The sequence below is a fragment of the Nomascus leucogenys genome, chromosome 6 (assembly GCF_006542625.1).
Source record: "Nomascus leucogenys isolate Asia chromosome 6, Asia_NLE_v1, whole genome shotgun sequence".
NCBI lineage: Eukaryota > Metazoa > Chordata > Mammalia > Primates > Hylobatidae > Nomascus > Nomascus leucogenys.
The window spans coordinates 55,035,672-55,055,164 of NC_044386.1; the positions used below are offsets into that span (position 1 = coordinate 55,035,672).

General features: G+C 38.1%; 1 protein-coding gene across 1 annotated transcript; it reads left to right on the top strand.

The window, feature by feature from the left end:
• Positions 1-3,969: 3,969 nt before the first annotated feature.
• LOC100600828 (signal transducer CD24) lies at positions 3,970-4,215 on the top strand. The gene has a single exon (XM_030814134.1). The coding sequence runs from the start codon at positions 3,970-3,972 to the stop codon at positions 4,213-4,215; it is 246 nt and encodes an 81-aa protein (XP_030669994.1).
• Positions 4,216-19,493: the final 15,278 nt, after the last annotated feature.

The following is a 19,493-nucleotide window of genomic DNA, read 5'->3' on the forward strand; positions in this document are numbered from 1 at the left end:
GAGTTTAGCCTTAGGCATTGGCAGGCCTACTACAGTTTTGTCAGTAAAAAGTTTTTCTTAAAGCTGCTTATTAAATTTATTCCCAACTATTTTGTATTTCTAAATTTTTGTTTTATATATTTGTATGTTTTTAAATATTATTTTAAAATTTTAATTATTAGACTAAATATTGTAATCAAAAGGCAGATATTGTTAGACTAGCTCAAAAAGCATGACCAGCTATCTGCCTGGAAGAAATATACTTTAAGTAGAAGGATACAGTAAGTTAAAAGTAAAAGGAAGAAAATAAGTGTGTACAGTCAAAATAAGAATATTGGATTGGTTATATTAAGAAAATAAAAATGGGCCAGATGCAGTGGCTCACTCCTGTAATCTCAGCACTTTGGGAGACTGAGGCAGGCGGATCACAAGGTCAGGAGATCAAGACCATCCTGGCTAACACGGTGAAACCCCATCTCTACTAAAAATACAAAAAAAAAAAAAAAAAAAAATCAGCCGGGCGTGCTGGTGGGCGCCTGTAGTCCCAGCTACTCGGGAGGCTGAGGCAGGAGAATGGTGTGAACCCGGGAAGCAGAGCTTGCAGTGAGCCAAGATCATGCCACTGCACTCCAGCCTGGGCAACAGAGCAAGACTCTTTCTCAAAAAAAAAGAAAAAGAAAAATGTGTTCAATAAATTGTGCTAGAAAAAACTAAATATCTTTATGGAAAAAACTGAACTTTAATAGTTACCTTATACCATAAACAAAAATTTTCTAAAAATAGAGCTAAATGTGAAACTAAACCTCTAATACTCCTAGCAGAAAATATAGGAGAAAATCTTTATGAAATTACAATAGGCAGATTATTCATATAAAAGCTAAAAAATCATGAATCATAAATTTGATAAAGTGAACATCAAAATTGAGAACTTCTGCTTTTAGAATTCCCTGGTTAATTGAAATATCGAGCAGAATGATGAAAAGATAAATAACAATCTCTATATATAACAATAGGCTGGCATCTAAAATATATAAATTATTCTTTCAACTCAATAAGAAAGTAACAAATTAAAAATGAGTAAAATATTTGACCATACACGTCACAAAAGAAGACACTCAAATGTTCAATAAACACAGGAAAATATGTTCAACGTCATTAGGGATAAGGGAAATGAAAATTAAAATCACAATGAATGATCACTCTCAAATTGTTAAAATAGATGAAATTAAAAAGACTGATAATAGCAAGTGTTAGTGAAGATATGGAAAAACTGGAACTCTCATAAAATTTTGGTAGGAATGTAAAATAATAGCTGCTTTTGAAGAAATTTGGCAGCTTCTTAAAAGTTAAATGTATGCTTAATATATGACCTAGAAGTTCTACTCCTAGGTAGCTTATTGAATAAACTCCTAGGAGTTTATTGAAACATACGAACAGAAATGAACCATGTCTACACAAGACATGTACGAGAATGTTCATGGCAACTTTTTTATAATAGCCGAAAACTGGAAACTACATAAATTTCAATAAACTGAGGAAGTAATAAACAAATGATGATATATTCATACAGTAGAATAATACTCAAAAGAAGAATGAACTTCTAACAATATACAGAAACATGGACAAATCTTTTTTAAAAAATCTGAGTGAAAAAGGTCAGATACCAATGAGTAAATGGTCTATGGTCCATTTTTATGAATTACAGAAAATACAAAGATAATCTATATTGACATAAAATAGATCAGTGGTTGCCTGGGGTCAGGGTTTGGGGGAATTGGCAGGAAGGGGACATAAGAGAACTTTTCAGGAAAGAAAAACTGATGAAAAGTGTTCTATATTTTGATGGTAGGACTTGTCACACAGTGTATAAATTTATATATACTTAATATCAAAATATATACTTAAAATCTATGTGTTTTATTGCATATAAGTAATAACATCCATAAAGTTAAATAAATAAAAATAACTCTCAGAAATAAATATTTAGGAATATGTACTGTTAATATTTCTGGAAATTAAGGATAAAATGGAGTGTCTCCTCTCATTCCTAGTGATGAGCTAGCAACGTATTTTCACCCCAAACTCACGAGTTTGGGTTTGCTAGTCCAAAGACCTTATTTCCCAAGGGAAGAATCCCATAACCATGGTTTCATTAAAACTGAAAGATGATACTGCCACCAGGCCACTTTGGGATTCTCATGCCAATGAATCAATAAGCAAAGAAGGGGGGTTACCTTGCCAGCTAGATTGATGGATCTTGACTTTCAAAAGTGAAATTAAATTGCCCCTACAGGTGATACACTGAGGAACATCTTAATAATTCCATGTCTTATGGTAAAAGTTAATGTAGAACTACACAATGCAATAAATGTTAGACTGTCGAAGGTCCACACCTTTCTGGAATGAAGTCTTGGGTTACCACACCAGGCAATAAACCATTAACACCTGAGGCCCTTGCTGAGGAGAACAAAGGGAACATGAAATGGTTAGTGAAAGAAGATAGTTTTAAATACCAGCTATGACCATGTGACCCGTAATAGAAATGAGACATGTAATAGTTATTAATGTCTTCTATATTTTGATATAAACAAATTGTGAATATAGTAATCGTTTGTTTTTCCCTTTTCCATTTCCCATATGTTAATAGTAGGTAACCTTATAGCTCAGTAATTAAATGCAAATATGCTCATGTAGAAGATTAATGAACATCTCCCAAAGATTGATAAAAGGACTTTGTATCTTATTTTGGAAGAGGGTTGGTGAAGAGATTAATAATAAACAACGTAGCTGTTTTTGGATGCCATGTTAACAAAGAATGGAACATGATGGCTTTCCCTGTGTTAAGTGTCCCAGACTTTTCTTACCTGTATAACAATGGTTTAGAATTGGCCATTTACCTTGTCTACAGGATTTGGAAGACAGAAGTGAAGAAACAATGAATTTTTTGCTCTGAAGGCTAGTGCAGGACACTAGGCACTGTGACTGCTCGTGTAGACTTTTATTGATCTACTGGCTCACTTTATTGACGTGGACAGAACCCAAATCTACAACTACTGTAGCTACCTCCAAAATCTTTTCCCTCAGCTTCTCCAAGTTCTGATCCAGAAACACATGGAAAACTGTGTAAAAAGACATTAGCTAATTCCACAGGTCACCAGTATTATTGAGGCTGAAGGTGATAAGAGACAGATGTGGACTCTCGATTGTCTTTCTGTGTTCCTGCTGGTTTTTGCTCCCCACTTCACAACAAGCTTTCCTTCCTAGCTATTTACCCAGTTTACCTAATGCCTCTCTCTACCATGAATATATTTATGATTTTCTAGAAATCTGCTATTAATAATGTAAAAGCTACATTAATTTAATAATACTGTATAGCAAAAGCAACAATTAGTAGCCAGGAAGAGATTTCACAACTGTCTGAAGTCATTTATCATTTGAAAAGTTAGCATGTATTTCATGTGTTGCAATACAACCATTGGATAAAGACCTCATTTTTCAGGAAGGGCTAGAAAAGGAGAGAGGGTGTGTGGAAGAGTACTTGATACCTTGTTCTAAAGATGGGAGACATAGGACAAATGTAAGTGTCACTAGGAAGAGTGATCACAGGGCTAGGACTATGGTGAAACACATAGAAATCAAATCACTAGATGCTATATAAATTGGTATTGCATTTGCCATGTTTATATAGTTAATGGTATTTACCAATACATTACTCAATAACCATTTGAGAAGATCCACTTAAGAACTATAATTCATACCAAAGTCCAAAGGAAAAATGTTTCTCCTAAAAAACTGATAGAACTTTTTTCCATCTTAAGAATAAGACTTATATAATCAATTATATCGCATTCTCTTTTACTGTGGCCACTTGGAAGCTCTATGTCACTTTAAAAATTTAATTGTATATACCTTGCCTGCACCCGCCCGGAGCCAGCGGTTCTCCAAGCACCCAGCATCCTGCGAGACGTGCCGCTCACCGACGGAGGGGACATGGGTAGAGCAATGGTGGCTAGGCTCGGGCTGGCGCTGCTGCTGCTGGCACTGCTCCTACCCACGCAGATTTATTCCAATGAAACAACTCCTGGAACAACTTCAAGTAACCCCTCCCAGAATACTTCCAACTTTGGGATTGCCCCAAATCCAACTAATGCCACCACCAAGGCGGCTGGTGGTGCCCTGCAGTCAACAGCCAGTCTCTTCGTGGTCTCACTCTCTCTTCTACATCTCTACTGTTAAGAGACTCAGGCCAAGAAACACCTTCTAAACTTCCCCATCTCCTAAACCCACCAATCCAAATGGCATCTGGAAGTCCAATGTGGCAAGGAAAAACAGGTCTTCATCGAATCTACTAATTCCACACCTTTTACTGACACAGAAAATGTTGAGAATCCCAAATTTGATTGATTTGAAGAACATGTGAGAGGTTTGACTAGATGATGGATGCCAATATTAAATCTGCTGGAGTTTCATGTACAAGATGAAGGAGAGGCAACATCCAAAATAGTTAAGACATGATTTCCTTGAATGTGGCTTGAGAAATATGGACACTTAATACTACCTTGAAAATAAGAATACAAATAAAGGATGTGATTGTGGAATGGAGATTCAGTTTTCATTTGGTTCATTAATTCTATAAGGCCATAAAACAGGTAATATAAAAAGCTTCCATGATTGTAATTATATGTACATGAGAAGGAACTTCCAGGTGTTACTGTAATTCCTCAACATATTGTTTCAACAGCACTAATTTAATGCCATTATGCTCTAGATGAAGTTTTACATTGTTGAGCTATTGCTGTTCTCTTGGGAACTGAACTCACTTTCCTCTTGAGGGTTTGGATTTGACATTGCATTTGACCTTTTATGTAGTAACTGACATGTGCCAGGGCAAATGATGAATGAGAATCTACCCCCAGATCCATGCATCCTGAGCAACTCTTGATTATCCATATAGAGTCAAATGATAGGCATTGCCTATCACCTATTTCCATTCAACAAGAGCACTACATTCATTTAGCTAAACGGATTCCAAAGAGTAGAATTGCATTGACCGTGACTAATTTCAAAATGCTTTTTATTATTATTTTTTAGACAGTCTCACTTTGTCGCCTAGGCTGGAGTGCAGTGGTGCGATCTCAGCTCATTACACTCTTTGCCTCCCAGGCTCAAGCAATTCTCCTGCCTCAGCCTCCCAAGTAGCTGGGATTACAGGCACCCGCCACCACGCCTGGCTAATTTTTGTAATTTTAGTAGAGACGGGGTTTCACCAGGTTGCCCAGGCTGGTTTCGAACTCCTGACCTCAGGTGATCCACCTGCCTTGGCCTCCCAAAGTACTGGGATTACAGGCTTGAGCCCCCGCGCTCAGCCGTCAAAATGCTTTTTATTTCTGCATATGTTGAATACTTTTTACAATTTAAAAAAATGATCTGTTTTGAAGGCAAAATTATAAATCTTGAAATTAAGGCAAAAATGTAAAGGAGTGAAAACTATAAATCAAGTATTTGGGAAGTGAAGACTGGAAGCTAATTTGCATTAAATTCACAAAAGCTTTTATACTCTTTCTGCATATACATTTTTTTCTTTAAAAAACAACTATGGATCAGAATAGCCACATTTGGAACACTTTTTCTTATCAGTCAATATTTTTAGATAGTTAGAATCTGGTCCTAAGCCTAAAAGTGGGCTTGATTCTGCAGTAAATCTTTTACAACTGCATTGACACACAGAAACCTTTTTAAAAATAGACACTCCCCAAAGTCTTTTGTTCGCATGGTCACACACTGATGCTTAGATGTTCCAGTAATCTAATATGGCCACAGTAGTCCTGATGACCAAAGTCATTTTTTTCCATCTTTAGAAAACTACATGGGAACAAACAGATTGAACAGTTCTGAAGCTACCGTGTGTGTGAATGAACACTCTTTTGCTTTATTCCAGAATGCTGTACATCTATTTTGGATTGTATATTGTGTTTGTGTATTTACGCTTTGATTCATAGTAACTTCTTATGTTATGGAATTGATCTGCATTGAGCACAAACTGTAAATAAAAAGAAATGGCTGAAAGAGCAAAAAAAATAATTATATAAACTATTTTTCTTTCTATTCTATATTTTCTTGGCCTTTTGGCAATAAATTAAAGTTTTGAAATTATGACATACAGTTTTATAAGCTACCTAAAATATTAAAAATAAGAAAATTAATTCATGAATGAATGGATTAAATGCAAATTTAATAGACATTTTTGAAATAAATATACCAATATAAATAATTAAATTCATATTGTTAATACTAAGTGTATATCTGCTTAATTCATTTTTTATTAGTAAAGCGTCTTAGTCATTTGAGACCATTTTAGATAATCTATTTCACTTAGAGTAATGCATTCTAAAAGACATATTAAAAATTACATTTAATAGTAGGTAAGTTTGATAATCTTTTCCCCTATGTCTACAGTTTCTTTCTTGTAGGCATATAATAGAATTATTTCAAACCAATAGATTACTTTCAGGGAGGTCAATCCTAGGCACTGACAACTTATGGCATGGTAGCCCTTTTTTTATTTACAGAACGTTTAATATATTTTAATGTTTAGATGTTATTCAGTGTTTGGGGTTTTTTATTGTATGATACGGTTAAGACAATATCTGCAATTGAGGAAAATATTAAGATGTAGACTATAGTCTTATAGACAGTTCATTTCAATCCACACATGATAGCAGTTGTCTGGTTCCACTGTAAAATTATTCTTGTGTTTTCCCCATCAGTGTTACTTTAATACGTGAGCCCTAAAAGGAGTGATATCATAGTCATTCCTGATTCGACGTGTCCCAGCACCATTAGCATTCATACTAAATGAGTGCTATTTAACTTAATGAGAAGTTCATTTCCTCTGTCCATTTACTACCGCTTTAAGTGCCTCTCTTCCTTCCTAAGGCTGCTGCAAGGCATGGAGGTAGCTAGCAAATTGAGAATTTAAAAAGATTTTTATTTTATGTGCCTTGAACTGGATTGCTCTTTACTGGCATTCTAAAAGCCGAGGGACCTATGGTCGTGTCATATTTTCAGTCTTCTTTTCTCATATCTTAGCAACTTTCATAATATTCCTACCAAAGTGGTTTATTCAGTAATATATAATAACTTAACTGTCAACTTTCCAGCCTTATTTGTGTTTTGATGAATTATTTGAGTTTTTTAAAGGAATGAATGTTTGGGTACCATTGTTATGGCCAAAAGGAAACCATGGTACCTTGTCACATCTCAGGCAGATATTGTATTGCAAGTGTTTGAATACTTTTTAATATTGAGATGATTGAAGCTCACAATAAGAAAGCACGAATTCTAAGAAATTATATAGCTGTTGAGATGAAGCTGCCATTTTCCAAGCATAACACCCATTTCTTGTCATGAAATTTTATTCAAGATGCTGAACTGCACACCACAGAGAATGAGATATCGGCAAAGGAGACGCTATAGAAAACATAACAACAAAAAATCCTGATGGATTCCTTAATCATATAAGCCACTGGTGAACAAAAAAGCACTGTTAAGATTGCTTCCGAAATTAGGTCGTGACCTGACTTTTTGAAAAATAGCGCAAAGTAAATTGAAAACATAAATGGATACATGTTTCTGAGAGAGGCTGGGAGAACTGCCTTTCAGTATAACGAAGATGAAGGATGTTTGTTCTATCAAAGACAAACATTAAAGTTAACGACACCAGTCCTAAAAAGGATGAATTATTTTAGAGTATATATCATATATTCATCTCATCAGTATGTATGTAAAGGGTGTGACTCTACTCACAAAATAATTTGACTGAAATGGGGAAAATCAAGCCCGGAGCACATACGGTTCATTCAGAGGTGCATGTCTGCCCTGACAATGTGAGGACCTGAAGGAGATGTGGTATGTCCATGACAGTTTGCACACATAGCAGTGTTATCCTATTGTGCCCTACCAGATGACTTTGTTTTTCTCTCGAGGGTCTTTGCTCTATTCTAGCTTGATGGCTCAGCTTTCTTTCACTGATGCTGGCCCTCCCCTTTTTGGCCTTTTTCACTACCTGTCTGGCTCCACATTTATGGATATTTTTCCCCAGCTCCAGCCAGAGACTGATGAATTAGCACAAGGCATAGCCCAACTAAAGGAAAACTCCCTGGCCTTCAGCCTCAGGTGTCAGGATTCAGCACTGCTTACAACAGGAGCCAACTACTGTATCGTTTTGACCATTTTTGTGCTTATTGTTATCTAAAGTTTCAGCAGCCTAACTGTGAAAACAATGCCTGATCCCTTGAGTGTTGCTGTCACCAGGTGCTAGACAAGAGCCAGGTGCTTCAGCAGCAGTAATAGAGCAGCCTGGTGACTTTGGCATTTGCATGAACTAGACTCATTAAGAAAATAGGAATTAAAGAGAATAGTTTCAGTCAACATACCAAGGTTAGAGAATTTACAAACCAATATTCTAGTCCACATGATAATAAACCTAAAATATTGACTAAAAAGAATCACAAAGTTTCCTGATACACAGGATGTTTATAAAGTTTGCACTGTTTAAATTCTGGATGATTCAGTATTGTGCCAAGTGGTTTTTGTTTTGTTTTGCTTTTAATCAGACCGAGCTCAGAACTGTGACTCTACCTTAGGACTCTGCCACTTAGAGCTGGCTTCATCAAGGGACTTAGGTTCCCTGAGCTATAATTTCTACATCTCTGAAGTTGTAATAACATCTATTTTTTAGAGTTGTTTTCAGTATTCAAGATAATATTGATAAACTAGCACACATCAGACACTAAATGATACATTTAGTTTTAAGAAACTTACTGTAGCACACCATATATATAAGTATGCATATAGGTAACATTTTTATGTCTCTGACATATGTAGCATATAAACGCTTAATGCTTTTAAAATGCTTCAAATATAATGGACTTGCCCCGAACAGCCACACTCTCTGATGTTTTGTCACTTTGCATCTTTCTCCCTTCTCCTCTCAGCTGATGAGAAGTCTCTCTAGGTGCCCTAGGATAAGGAAGCTTAAAGCCTATGTGGTACATCTCAATTCTTATGAAGAAAGAGAAGGAAAACAGGAAAATCTCCACGTTCTTTAATATATCCTATGAAGGATAAATAATTTTTAAATGTGGTATTGTCTTTTCCAATCTGATTTATTCAACCTGAAGTGACATTAACATAGAAAGATCAGAGAGCGGTATGATAATGTAAAAACCAGCTTTCACCCCAGACTAGTCTTCACTTGAAATACTACTCTCTTGCTTGCTGTTTCAAACTTCCATCTACCTTTATAGCTTTAGACACATGGTGCTGCCCTGGGGATGACGGTGTTCATGCAAATAGTGTCACATTGGCTGAATTCTTTTCATGACATAGCCTCCATCATAACATTGGAATAACCAGGTAAAAGTCATCCTCATTTTCCTTGTGCTGATGAATGCTTTGATTTCACAAACCTATTGTTAACTGCTAGCCTCTTTACATTTTCCTTAAGAAGCCTTTTGTCCCCTCAATTTCCCTGTATATGCTGGAATTGCTTACTTAACTAACATCATTTTTAAAGCTTTTTTAGTTTAATGTTTGTTTTAAATGTATTTTAGATACTTAATATACTGATTATCAGTAGATTTGCATAGTTTGAACTTACTCCACATACAAATAGACCTAAATTATTAAAAGGTGGTTATGCAAATTGACTTGTTTCCAAGATGGTCTGTCTAGGATCACTTTGGTATTTCCCAGACAAAAAGAAGTATATCTCCATATGTAAAAAGCCCCCTAAATCCAGATATGATCAGACAAGCTAGAAAAACTATCAAATGAGAATTTCAGCTTTAGGAGTTGAAGCTCCTCGTGTGTGTGTGTGTGTGTGTGTGTGCGCGCGTGTGCACGTGCACCTCTCTCTACAACCCTTAAAATAACAGACGCTCCCTTCGCAGCTCCTCCTCCTCCTCAAATACTCAATGAGAGCCTCAAGCTTTCTCAATCCAAGAAGACCTCAGTACTTCAGACTTCATGTCATTCTTTACGATAACTGTGTGAGATAGGTTATATTATCCTCATTTTAGAGATGTGAAAACAAAGCTCAAAAAGTTAAGCCACTTGCTTAGGTGAAATAATTATTATGTGACAAAGATTTTAACTGAGATTCATCTAGAATTGAAGCTCACATTAACTCCATAAAATAGTATTTATCCAGGAAAGATCATACAAATGTTGGTTATGCATCTAGGGAAGCCAAAAAGTGGGAAATGAACTTTAAAGAGAATAGAATATGGACATTCACAAATGGGGAAAAAAATACATCTTAAAAAAGAAAGCATATAAGCACAAAAACTAATGTGGAAATGTTTGAGTCATAAATGAAGAATAGCAACCTTTCCATGTGGTTATTTTTTCTAACGTGAAGAAGAAAATTAGAGACATTTTTGGGAAAGAATGCTTGGGACAACCCAGAAGCCTTAAAATGACAGGCTGAGGAGTTTGAACTTTATTCCACGGGCCATTGGGAACAGGTGGAGGCATTTGAGAAGATGGGTACATTTCAAGAAAAGCTATGTGGAAGAGTTTCATAAGGAAGAAATACAGGAAAAGAGACTCAAGCTGGGGAGAACATTTATCCAGTTATCAGAGTGGTTAGAGAATAATAATGGGATGGAGATCATGGAAAAGAAGGGAAAGAACACCTGCAATGTTACAGAAAGGTTAAACATGGAGTAGAAGGTTATTCTGAACAACCCTCCCCACTATGTTTTCCTCAATTGCCCATGATTTGTGTGCAAGTCCTAGACATTATTTAGCAGTTGTAAAAAGTAAAAACTAAATTTTGATCAAGAAGCACTTAGAAAGTTTGGGCAAATACTGTAAGGAGATAGCACCCTTCTAGCTCAGAGTGACTTATATTAAAAATACATATTATCTTCCTGGAAATATGGGGTAAAGGTAAGCGAAGATGAAGTTGACAGGTGAATCTATACAATTAGCTTGATATATTTTAAGCTGAAGTTTCATCATTGGAAAGAAAAAGAGATGTTCAGTAGAAAACTTAGAGGGCTATTATTGAGTGAGATATTTGGAAGGACATAGAGTCCAATACGCTCAGTTAGGCTACGGGTTTCCCTCCAGCTGATCACCTCATGCCTGTACTTTCTTTTGCCATTAAAGATAAAGTGTGAATAAAATTGAAACCACACATGTAAAGCAAACACAATTTAGATAAAAGGCAATAATGTAGTATAAAATAAAAAAGATAAAATAGCAATCTAAAAATTCAGAATAGATAAAATATAGTAAAAAGGGCCAGAATAAAACAAAAAAGATTAAAGAAGATTAAAGTAAATAAGCAAATATTGACTAAAAGAGTATAAGAAGAAGATAGGCTATTTAAGGTTGACAAATTTAGCTAAAAGAATATCCTTTTTAAAAGGATAGGAAAAGTACTACAGAGTTCAGACTTAACCCTTGGGACAGACTGACCTATCAATTTCCAGCAGTCACCCTGACACATATCCTCCTTCTGAGCCTGAGCTTGGCTCTAAAGGGTCTACCGCCAAGAGACAGAGTCTCCTGAGAGATTGTCCTTTAGAAAGAAGCCTTTCATTTCCAACACCTGGGCTCCTTTACATATTTGGCAAACTGTTTTAATAAGCACAATTCCAGCCAATTTTTTCTACCCAGGTTCTGCAGGTTAGCAAAGTCTCTCTTACACATAACACAGAGATAAGACAGATGGATTGAGAATATTCACCAGCTAATTTAACATGGGAAACAAAGGAACGGTAGCATTGGTGAGAGGCCCAACATTACAAGTGTTCATCCACGGCTATTGCAGGTACCAAGGGGGATTTAAAAATGTGAGATATGTTCCTTTCTTATGTGTGAAGCCATTAATACTGAAGGAGCAGCTTACAGATAAATCACATGGAGACAAATCAGCAAGAACCACTACTAGAAAAACATTTGTGTCTCTAGTCAATTAGATTGTGGGAAAAAACAATGCTTACGTTTTATGAATTTCACTAGTAAATTCCACATAGTTATTGATGAGCCATGACTCAAAAATTCTGGTTGGTTACCAATCATACAATAAGGCTGGAACTCTTATTTGGTCCAAGAAAAACTAAAATCGATCAACTTGGTGGCTGGTTGTAGTTACGGCAGAGAGTGAGGTGTGCCTCTGGAGCCAGCCTGCAGACCTGGCCTGTGATTCTGCCATTTCCTGGCTGGATAATCGCTGGCAAGATCCTTCAACCTTCACATACTCAAGTTCTTCATCTGTCACATGGGGATAATGCTACAGGTTTTTTACGAGGAACAGATGCATTAATCCATGCAAAGTGGTAATGTGCATGAAGCCTGGCACATAAAACGTGCTCAGTAAACATTTGAGATTATTGTTATTATTCTGATAGCAAGGGCTTGTTTGCTGTTTGGAAAAGATGACAGCCAAAATATTTGGATTTCCTCAAAGAAACGTCAAAATGCAGAGCAGCTAAAACTAATGAGAAAAACAAAAACAAAAAACAAAACAAAACAAAAACCACCTCAAACCGCACACAAAGCTTCTAACACCAACACCTGACTTTTCTTAAGAAAATTTTGACAAAATGTCTGCAAAAGATACACAAACAATAAGAACTAGCACTTATGGCATACTTACTTTGATCCAGATACTGTTTAAGCATTTTACATTCAGCTTACTGATCCTAATAATAATATCATAATGTAGGTGTTACTATAACCTATTTACGGTATGAAAAGCACAGGGTGGTTAAGTAACTTGCCCAAGGCCAAACAACCAGTTTGGAAGAGGAGCCAGGAATCAAATACAGGCATGAGGCTGCAGTGACTGCTTAATTAAAACTTCTGAGAGAATTCTATTATTCCAGTGAAGTAAAATTAAATTTTCTCCTCTTCCTAGAAGCCCACATCTATTGCATGGATACCCATATGTTTCTACAGCTTAATTTCCTTTAGGATTCTTTAGTTGAAACTTACGTTTCTATGAGCTTTAATGGTGTGACCCTTGGTTTCTTTCTTCTTTTTCATTCTCCCTTCCTGGGCTATGTGTGAGTCATAGCTAGAGCTAGAAGCCAAAGGGGGAGAAAAAAGACTAAATCTCGATTAAGATCTGTACACCAAAAACAGATCATCTTTATTTCAAAGCCTGTTAGCTTAGAGCTTTTGTTAACTGTAGAAATGTATTTGGATTAAATATATGTATAATACTTACATATTATTGAGCAAGATTATTCTGCAATCAACAGCATTCTGTTTATAACACGTTTTCAATATTGTTTAAAAATGAATTCCGACTAGTCAGCTCCAGACTTCACCTCACATTTTCTATGTCTCAATTTCATTGACATTTGTAATAATTAAATCCATTTGCTTTTCAGCAATCCCCACCCTCTCCTGACATCCATTCTGTAGACAAAACTATAAAACAAAACCCTCTGGAACAAAACATGAGGGAAATAGCGGATCCAGGTTAAGCAATCAGCTATGGGCAAGATACCTTTGAGAAGTGTAAAGAAAAACCAGGTAAGCAAAGAATACATCAATTTGGAATGGGATAAGATGTTGACATCACATAGAGGGGCTACGGCACAGAGGTAGCAACAGAATATTAATCACCGTTCCTTCCCATTGATGTATGAGCCAAGGTTCCAGGGGCCCCACAGAACTAGAATCGCAAAAGCACAATGCAGCACTCCCTAATCAATTCATAGGGTGACCTCACAGCATCAGTCAATGGAGGTTAGTAGTCATTTTCAATGCACTGTGAAAGAAGAGCTTTTAAGGAAGCCCTTAATCAAATGTAATTAGTCTGGAGGGTGATGGACGATCCATTTAGCCAAGCCTATGTGAAGTAATATAAAGTAACCTTAAGTAGGGTTGGCCTTGGGGCATCTTATTTACCAAACCAAATTCAGTTTCATTTTATGCTTTGTTCAAAATGATGTTGGAGCAATTTCTCTCCTTTACTTACCTAATGTGATCCTGACCCATTGCAGTGACCAAAGACATCCCTTGGTTTTTCTCTCCACACTCTACCTTACAGTTACAAAGTGACCTAAGCACAATTACTCTCCCTAACAACTTACATCATTTTCTTTCTGATGCCTTGTTTCTGATAAAAAGTAAATTTGGAAAATACAGAGAATCCTGTAGAAAAGAAACACCACCACCCAGAAATAACTCCTGTTACTATTTTGATATACAGCCTTTCAGGTATTTTTCTTTGCCTTTTTATAGATTAACAATATAATGAGCTTTTCTTTCCTGTGCTGTCTTATTTTGAGTCTTTCCCTACTTAGAGAAATCCACAGGCCTCCAGGAGAATTGGAGTTCTTAGAGCAGGAAGGCAAAGACACAGTAAACTAGCAAACTTTAGTCAGCTTGATCTACTAAATAGGCAGTTAAGATGAAAGCAGAAAACTCCAAGAGGAGCTAGGCATAGGATTTAAGACAAAATAATGGATTGGAAAGAGAATAGGAGATGTGAGTTGTCCTCCCCTTGGGAGATGGATTGAGGGTCACTGGGGAGTTGGGACATGCAGATGACCAGACTAAAGGGACCATGTGCAGGACAGTCATGTCAGGATCAAGGGACTACTGAACCACTCTTCCCCCTCCTTCTCCTCTTGTTCTAGCACCTCATAGAAGCTAGCCCATGTGTGCTGGCTTCCTGTACCTGCAAGCCATGATCTTGTCATGTGTGCTGAGGAGACCTTTTGGCCAGCCTTCTTACTCTTGAGAGAAGGTCTTCCAATTATAGTAGAAATCAGTTTTGCTAGCCAACAGTGTCCCCAAAAAGAAACATACAAAGCCTGCATTTTCAATTCCCAGACAAGGGGGAATAACTGACATTTTAATATTGGGTTGTGATTTTTATGATGCTAACTGGATGTCTTGTTACTGTAAAAGGACTTTAATTTCCTTTGAGTTCCTCAGAAAAAGCAAATCCTGAGGCGTCCCTTTATGTCTGAAGTATTTGAGATATATATATATTTTTTTCATTTAAACCTAAGATCACTGGATTATGACCTTAATCAAAATGAGACAGATGAGTCACTCAGAACTTCACAGCTTTTTTGCCATCACCATCACATTGTGCCTAAGCATATTATTCTGAGATCTGCAAAAAAAAGATTTTGAATGTGTTTGACATACAGTAACAAACATCAGGTTGACGGACATATGGTAAAAGGTATGTATGGTTGCACACGGAGAGAGTTCACAGCATCATTTGCTCAGCCCCAAACCCCTTGGGAAACAGTCAGTTCAGTTCTCCTTACAGCTCAGGCAAATTGGTGCTCCATGCGAGAGAAGAGCTCCCTTCACCCTGACCCACGTTGCTGCAGTAATCACGGTAATCACATCCATCAGCTCCCGTGCATTTCCCTGTAGGGTGCCCATGGGAGTGGAGGGTGCTGGCTTATTGCCTCTCTGCTGCTTCCCCAAGGGGCGGCCTGACAGTGGTTGCTGCCTAGCCAGCTGGGAGCTTGCTCCTGGGAAAGTAAACAAACTTATTTTCTACCTTGAAAAAGAGAGGGTCAGGCTTTATTTTTCTAATCTGTACTGGAAAACAAATGCTACTATTTCTACTTTATCAATGATGGTGTAGTACCACCCAATTGTGTAAGACTTGTCCATAGCCTACAGAGCATTAGGGTCTGAATTCAGAAATTCCCAAAGCCTGATTTCTGGTGGGCATCTTGGATAATCCTGCCAGATTTCGGGGTGGGCATCTTGAATCATCCTGCCAGTTATATCCATGGTCACCATTCCTTATTTCCTTCATTCACATTTTATTCCTCTGCATAACCCGTGCACAGGGCAGCTGCTTTATTAATTTTCATTGACTAAATAATAAATCCAAGCGTGGCCCTGGACATGCTACTGTCTCTCTGGGACTTATTTCCCATCAGTAAATAAGGGGTTGGACTAGGTAATTTCTAAGTTGCCTTGAAGCATCAAAATCTTCTAAGGCTCTGCCACTAGCAGTTTACCTGTACTGCCTGGTTTTCTGCCTGAGCTCACTCTCCTCCTTGAACCAGTACAGGTGGGCACTTACAGTGTGTGGCCCCCAAACCTGGGGCTTCATCTTTAATACTGTACATTCAGAGAGAGAATTTTCCAACTGAGAGAGGAGAGCAGGGCAGGACACGAAAGTCTGACAGCAAATCAGGACAGCATAAGCAAGACCAGAGCAGAGGAGAGAAGCCATCACTCACGGGAGCCATCCCATCCCGAGGGATTGCTGTGGTCAGGGGTGCTTCATCAGGGCTCTGTCCGGCTCATACAAAATAGCCACTTCCTTGTACATTCATTCTCTAGTTTCCAAATCACTTTCTGATACTAATTTGACTTTCCAATACCAAGAGAGAGATTAGGCTGTGTAATCAATGGAACAACATATTTTATTTCATCAATTAATTAAAATTATGGTTTAAACTTTGTGGTAGGCTAAATGGCCCCCAAAGATAATCAGGCCTTAATCCTTAAAACCTGTGAATATTACCTTTTATACAAAAAGTGACTTTGTGGATATGACTAAGTATATTGAGATAGACAGGGAGATTATCCTTCCTTATCAGGGTGGGAGCTAGGGAGAGGGATATTTGATACAGAAGATGAAGGCAATGAAAGCATCTTACAACACAAGTAAGATGCTACACCGGGGGCTTCAAAAATGGAGGAAAGTCTGGGCGCAGTGGCTCACACCTGTAATGCTAGCACTTTGGGAGGCCAAGGCAGGCAGATCACCTGAGGGCAGGAGTTCGAGACCAGCCTGGCCCACATGGTGAAACCCTGTCTCCCCTAAAAATACAAAAATTAGCCGGGTGTGGTGGCGCATGCCTATAATCCCAGATACCTGAGAGGCTGAGGCAGGAGAATCACTGGAACCCAAGAGGCAGAGACTGCAGTGAGCTGACATCACACCACTGCACTCCAGCCTGGGTGACAGAGCAAGAAGAAAAGAAAAGAAAATGGAGGAAAAGTCCAGGCGTCAGAGAAGGAAATTAATTTTGGCAGCAGCCTCTAGAAGTTGGAAGAGTCAAGGAATAAATTCTTCTCTGGATCCTCCAGAAAGAACGAGCCCTGCTGGCACCTTGACTGTAGCCCAGTGAACTAATTTTGGGCTTCTGGCCTCCAGGATTGTAAGAGAATAAATTTGTGTTGTTTTAAGCCTCTAAATTTGTGGTAGTTTATTACAGCAACAATAATAAACTAATACAAACCAACTCCCTTGTGATATTAGTACCTATGGTCCTTTGTCTAAGAGTCTAATTGCTTTGAGTTAGCCTAAAAATGCTTTAAAAATCTAGTTTCTGGACACGCAGACCCTGGACCATACACAGCATAAACCTTCTAAGAAACTCACTGCCCTCCTAGGCAACATACCTTTAATTTGGATTCACACTTTCTTTCAAACTGCAGTAGGATGCAGTTTCCCCTACTGTGGCCTCTGAAAAAGACATCAGTTGGTTGATTTTGCATGTAACTATAAGGCATCTAGTAGGGTTTGAAAAAAAATAAGCCAAAATAAAGTATCGAGTTTACATATTATTAATGGGTGCACCTACTGTCATTCAAATGCAGCTATTTTCTCCCTCACTTTCTTATTACAGAATGCCCTTACTAATCTTTTATAGGCATCAATGCCACCCAGCCCTGTCTGGACTGGATGCTAGTCTGCTGTTTCTCAAACTTTAATATGCATTATATGCAGTGAAATCACCTGGGGATCTTGTTAAAATGCAAATTCTGATTCTGTAGGTCTGAGGCAGGACCTGAGATTCTAAATTGTAATAAGCTCCCAAGCGATGCCAGGACTGCTGGTCTACAGACCACGCTTTTAAGTAGCAAGGTGCTAGATCATATTCTGGAAGTTTTAGCCTAAGGTGGATTTAAATTGGCATTACCAACAAAACCTTGTGATATTCCCAAACCCTTGCAGAACTTACCTTGAAATACCTTTGCTAGATGCGGCACTCTACCCAGCGCACCATCTCTGGTCCTGGCCTGCACATTAAGTACTTCCTTTGCATGCCTCTATCAACATAACACCCTTGAATCCCATCCTGGTCTCCTGAGAATTTTTTCCTTATGATGTGGGCACTGAACTTGTAAGAATCTCTTCTGCTTTTCCTGAATGTCAGTGTTTCTTCAGTTCCCTGAAATCTTACTCTAAAATGTTTCCTTTATCCTGTTCACCTGCACCCCTAGGTTGCAAAGACTTGCTCAGTCCTTAAATAAAGGCTTTTTCTCCTGGTTTGGGTCTGTGTCCAGTGAATCTATGCCTAGACAGGGCCAGTGTCTCAGGAGCTATCAGGGGCCCAGCATCCTGCCATATTTGGCTTACCTTTGGTGGCTCCCAGCAGTATCTTAGAGCCTATTTCCATCCCTTCCTGTTTTAAAACTACCACTCCCTATGGCATCCCCCATTGATTTGTTTCTGATCTGAGTAATGACTCTAGTCTTTGGTTAATTTATGAAGCACACACAACTGGCATACCCTGCACCCCATAAAGGATCAAATATTTTCTCTTTCTCCACCTGCTACAGGTTCTCCCATTTAGTTCACTTCCTCCAGCCTCTATCAAAGGGCTTCTCAGCTCTCTGCTGCCCTCTCCTGGCATTCTTTAGCCCTGTGCTCACATCAGCCCTTGGAGAGCCAAAACCAATGGGATCACTGACCCTTGATCTACAAGACCTAGGAAGGTCATCTAACTAGCAAGTTGAACCGGGCATTTACTACTTTTATCAGCATTTTCTAAGTAAGAATTGCAACAGAAATATAGAAGGATCACATCCATAACAGAGTTTCTAACAGAATGAAAATCACAAGAATAAGAATAGAGGAGAGAAACTTTGGAGTAAATTTAAAGAAGAGGACCCCAGTTTGGCTATAGTGGTTCCCAGGTCTAGCGGAAAGATTTCAAGAAACACTGTCCTCTGGGTCCCACTCCAGTTCATTCCTGATTACTTATATTTTTGATAACCTTCCTAGTGATTCCAATGACTGTTAAGAGCTCCTTGTTTAGACTATAAAATATGAGATATGAATTAAAATCTGTCATATTATGGAAAATATTAAATGACACATTTACATTTTATAGACGATTTTTGAATATTTGTAAGGAGCAGCAGACCTCACATAAAAGGGTGCTTTGGTTTATACTTTCAGAGTACAGATCCTCCCGACCAGACTTTGTTCTCTGGCCTACTGCCATCCTTCTGTGCTTGTCCGGCCTCCTGCCTCATTAAGTGTTTTGCACTATATATTTAATGCTGACCCACACAGAGGATCTATGGCTCCTCCTGATTAGGCACTGCCCCTTCACCCTAGTACTACAGACTTAGCCCACTCGGGGAAGCCCCCTACCACTTCATGCCCTCCAAGAAACACACCCCTCCCTCTCAGACAGTGCTGCCCCCTGCTCTGTGGGCAGACCCAGATGACGAAGGCCTGTGGTGGGCAGACAAGTGGA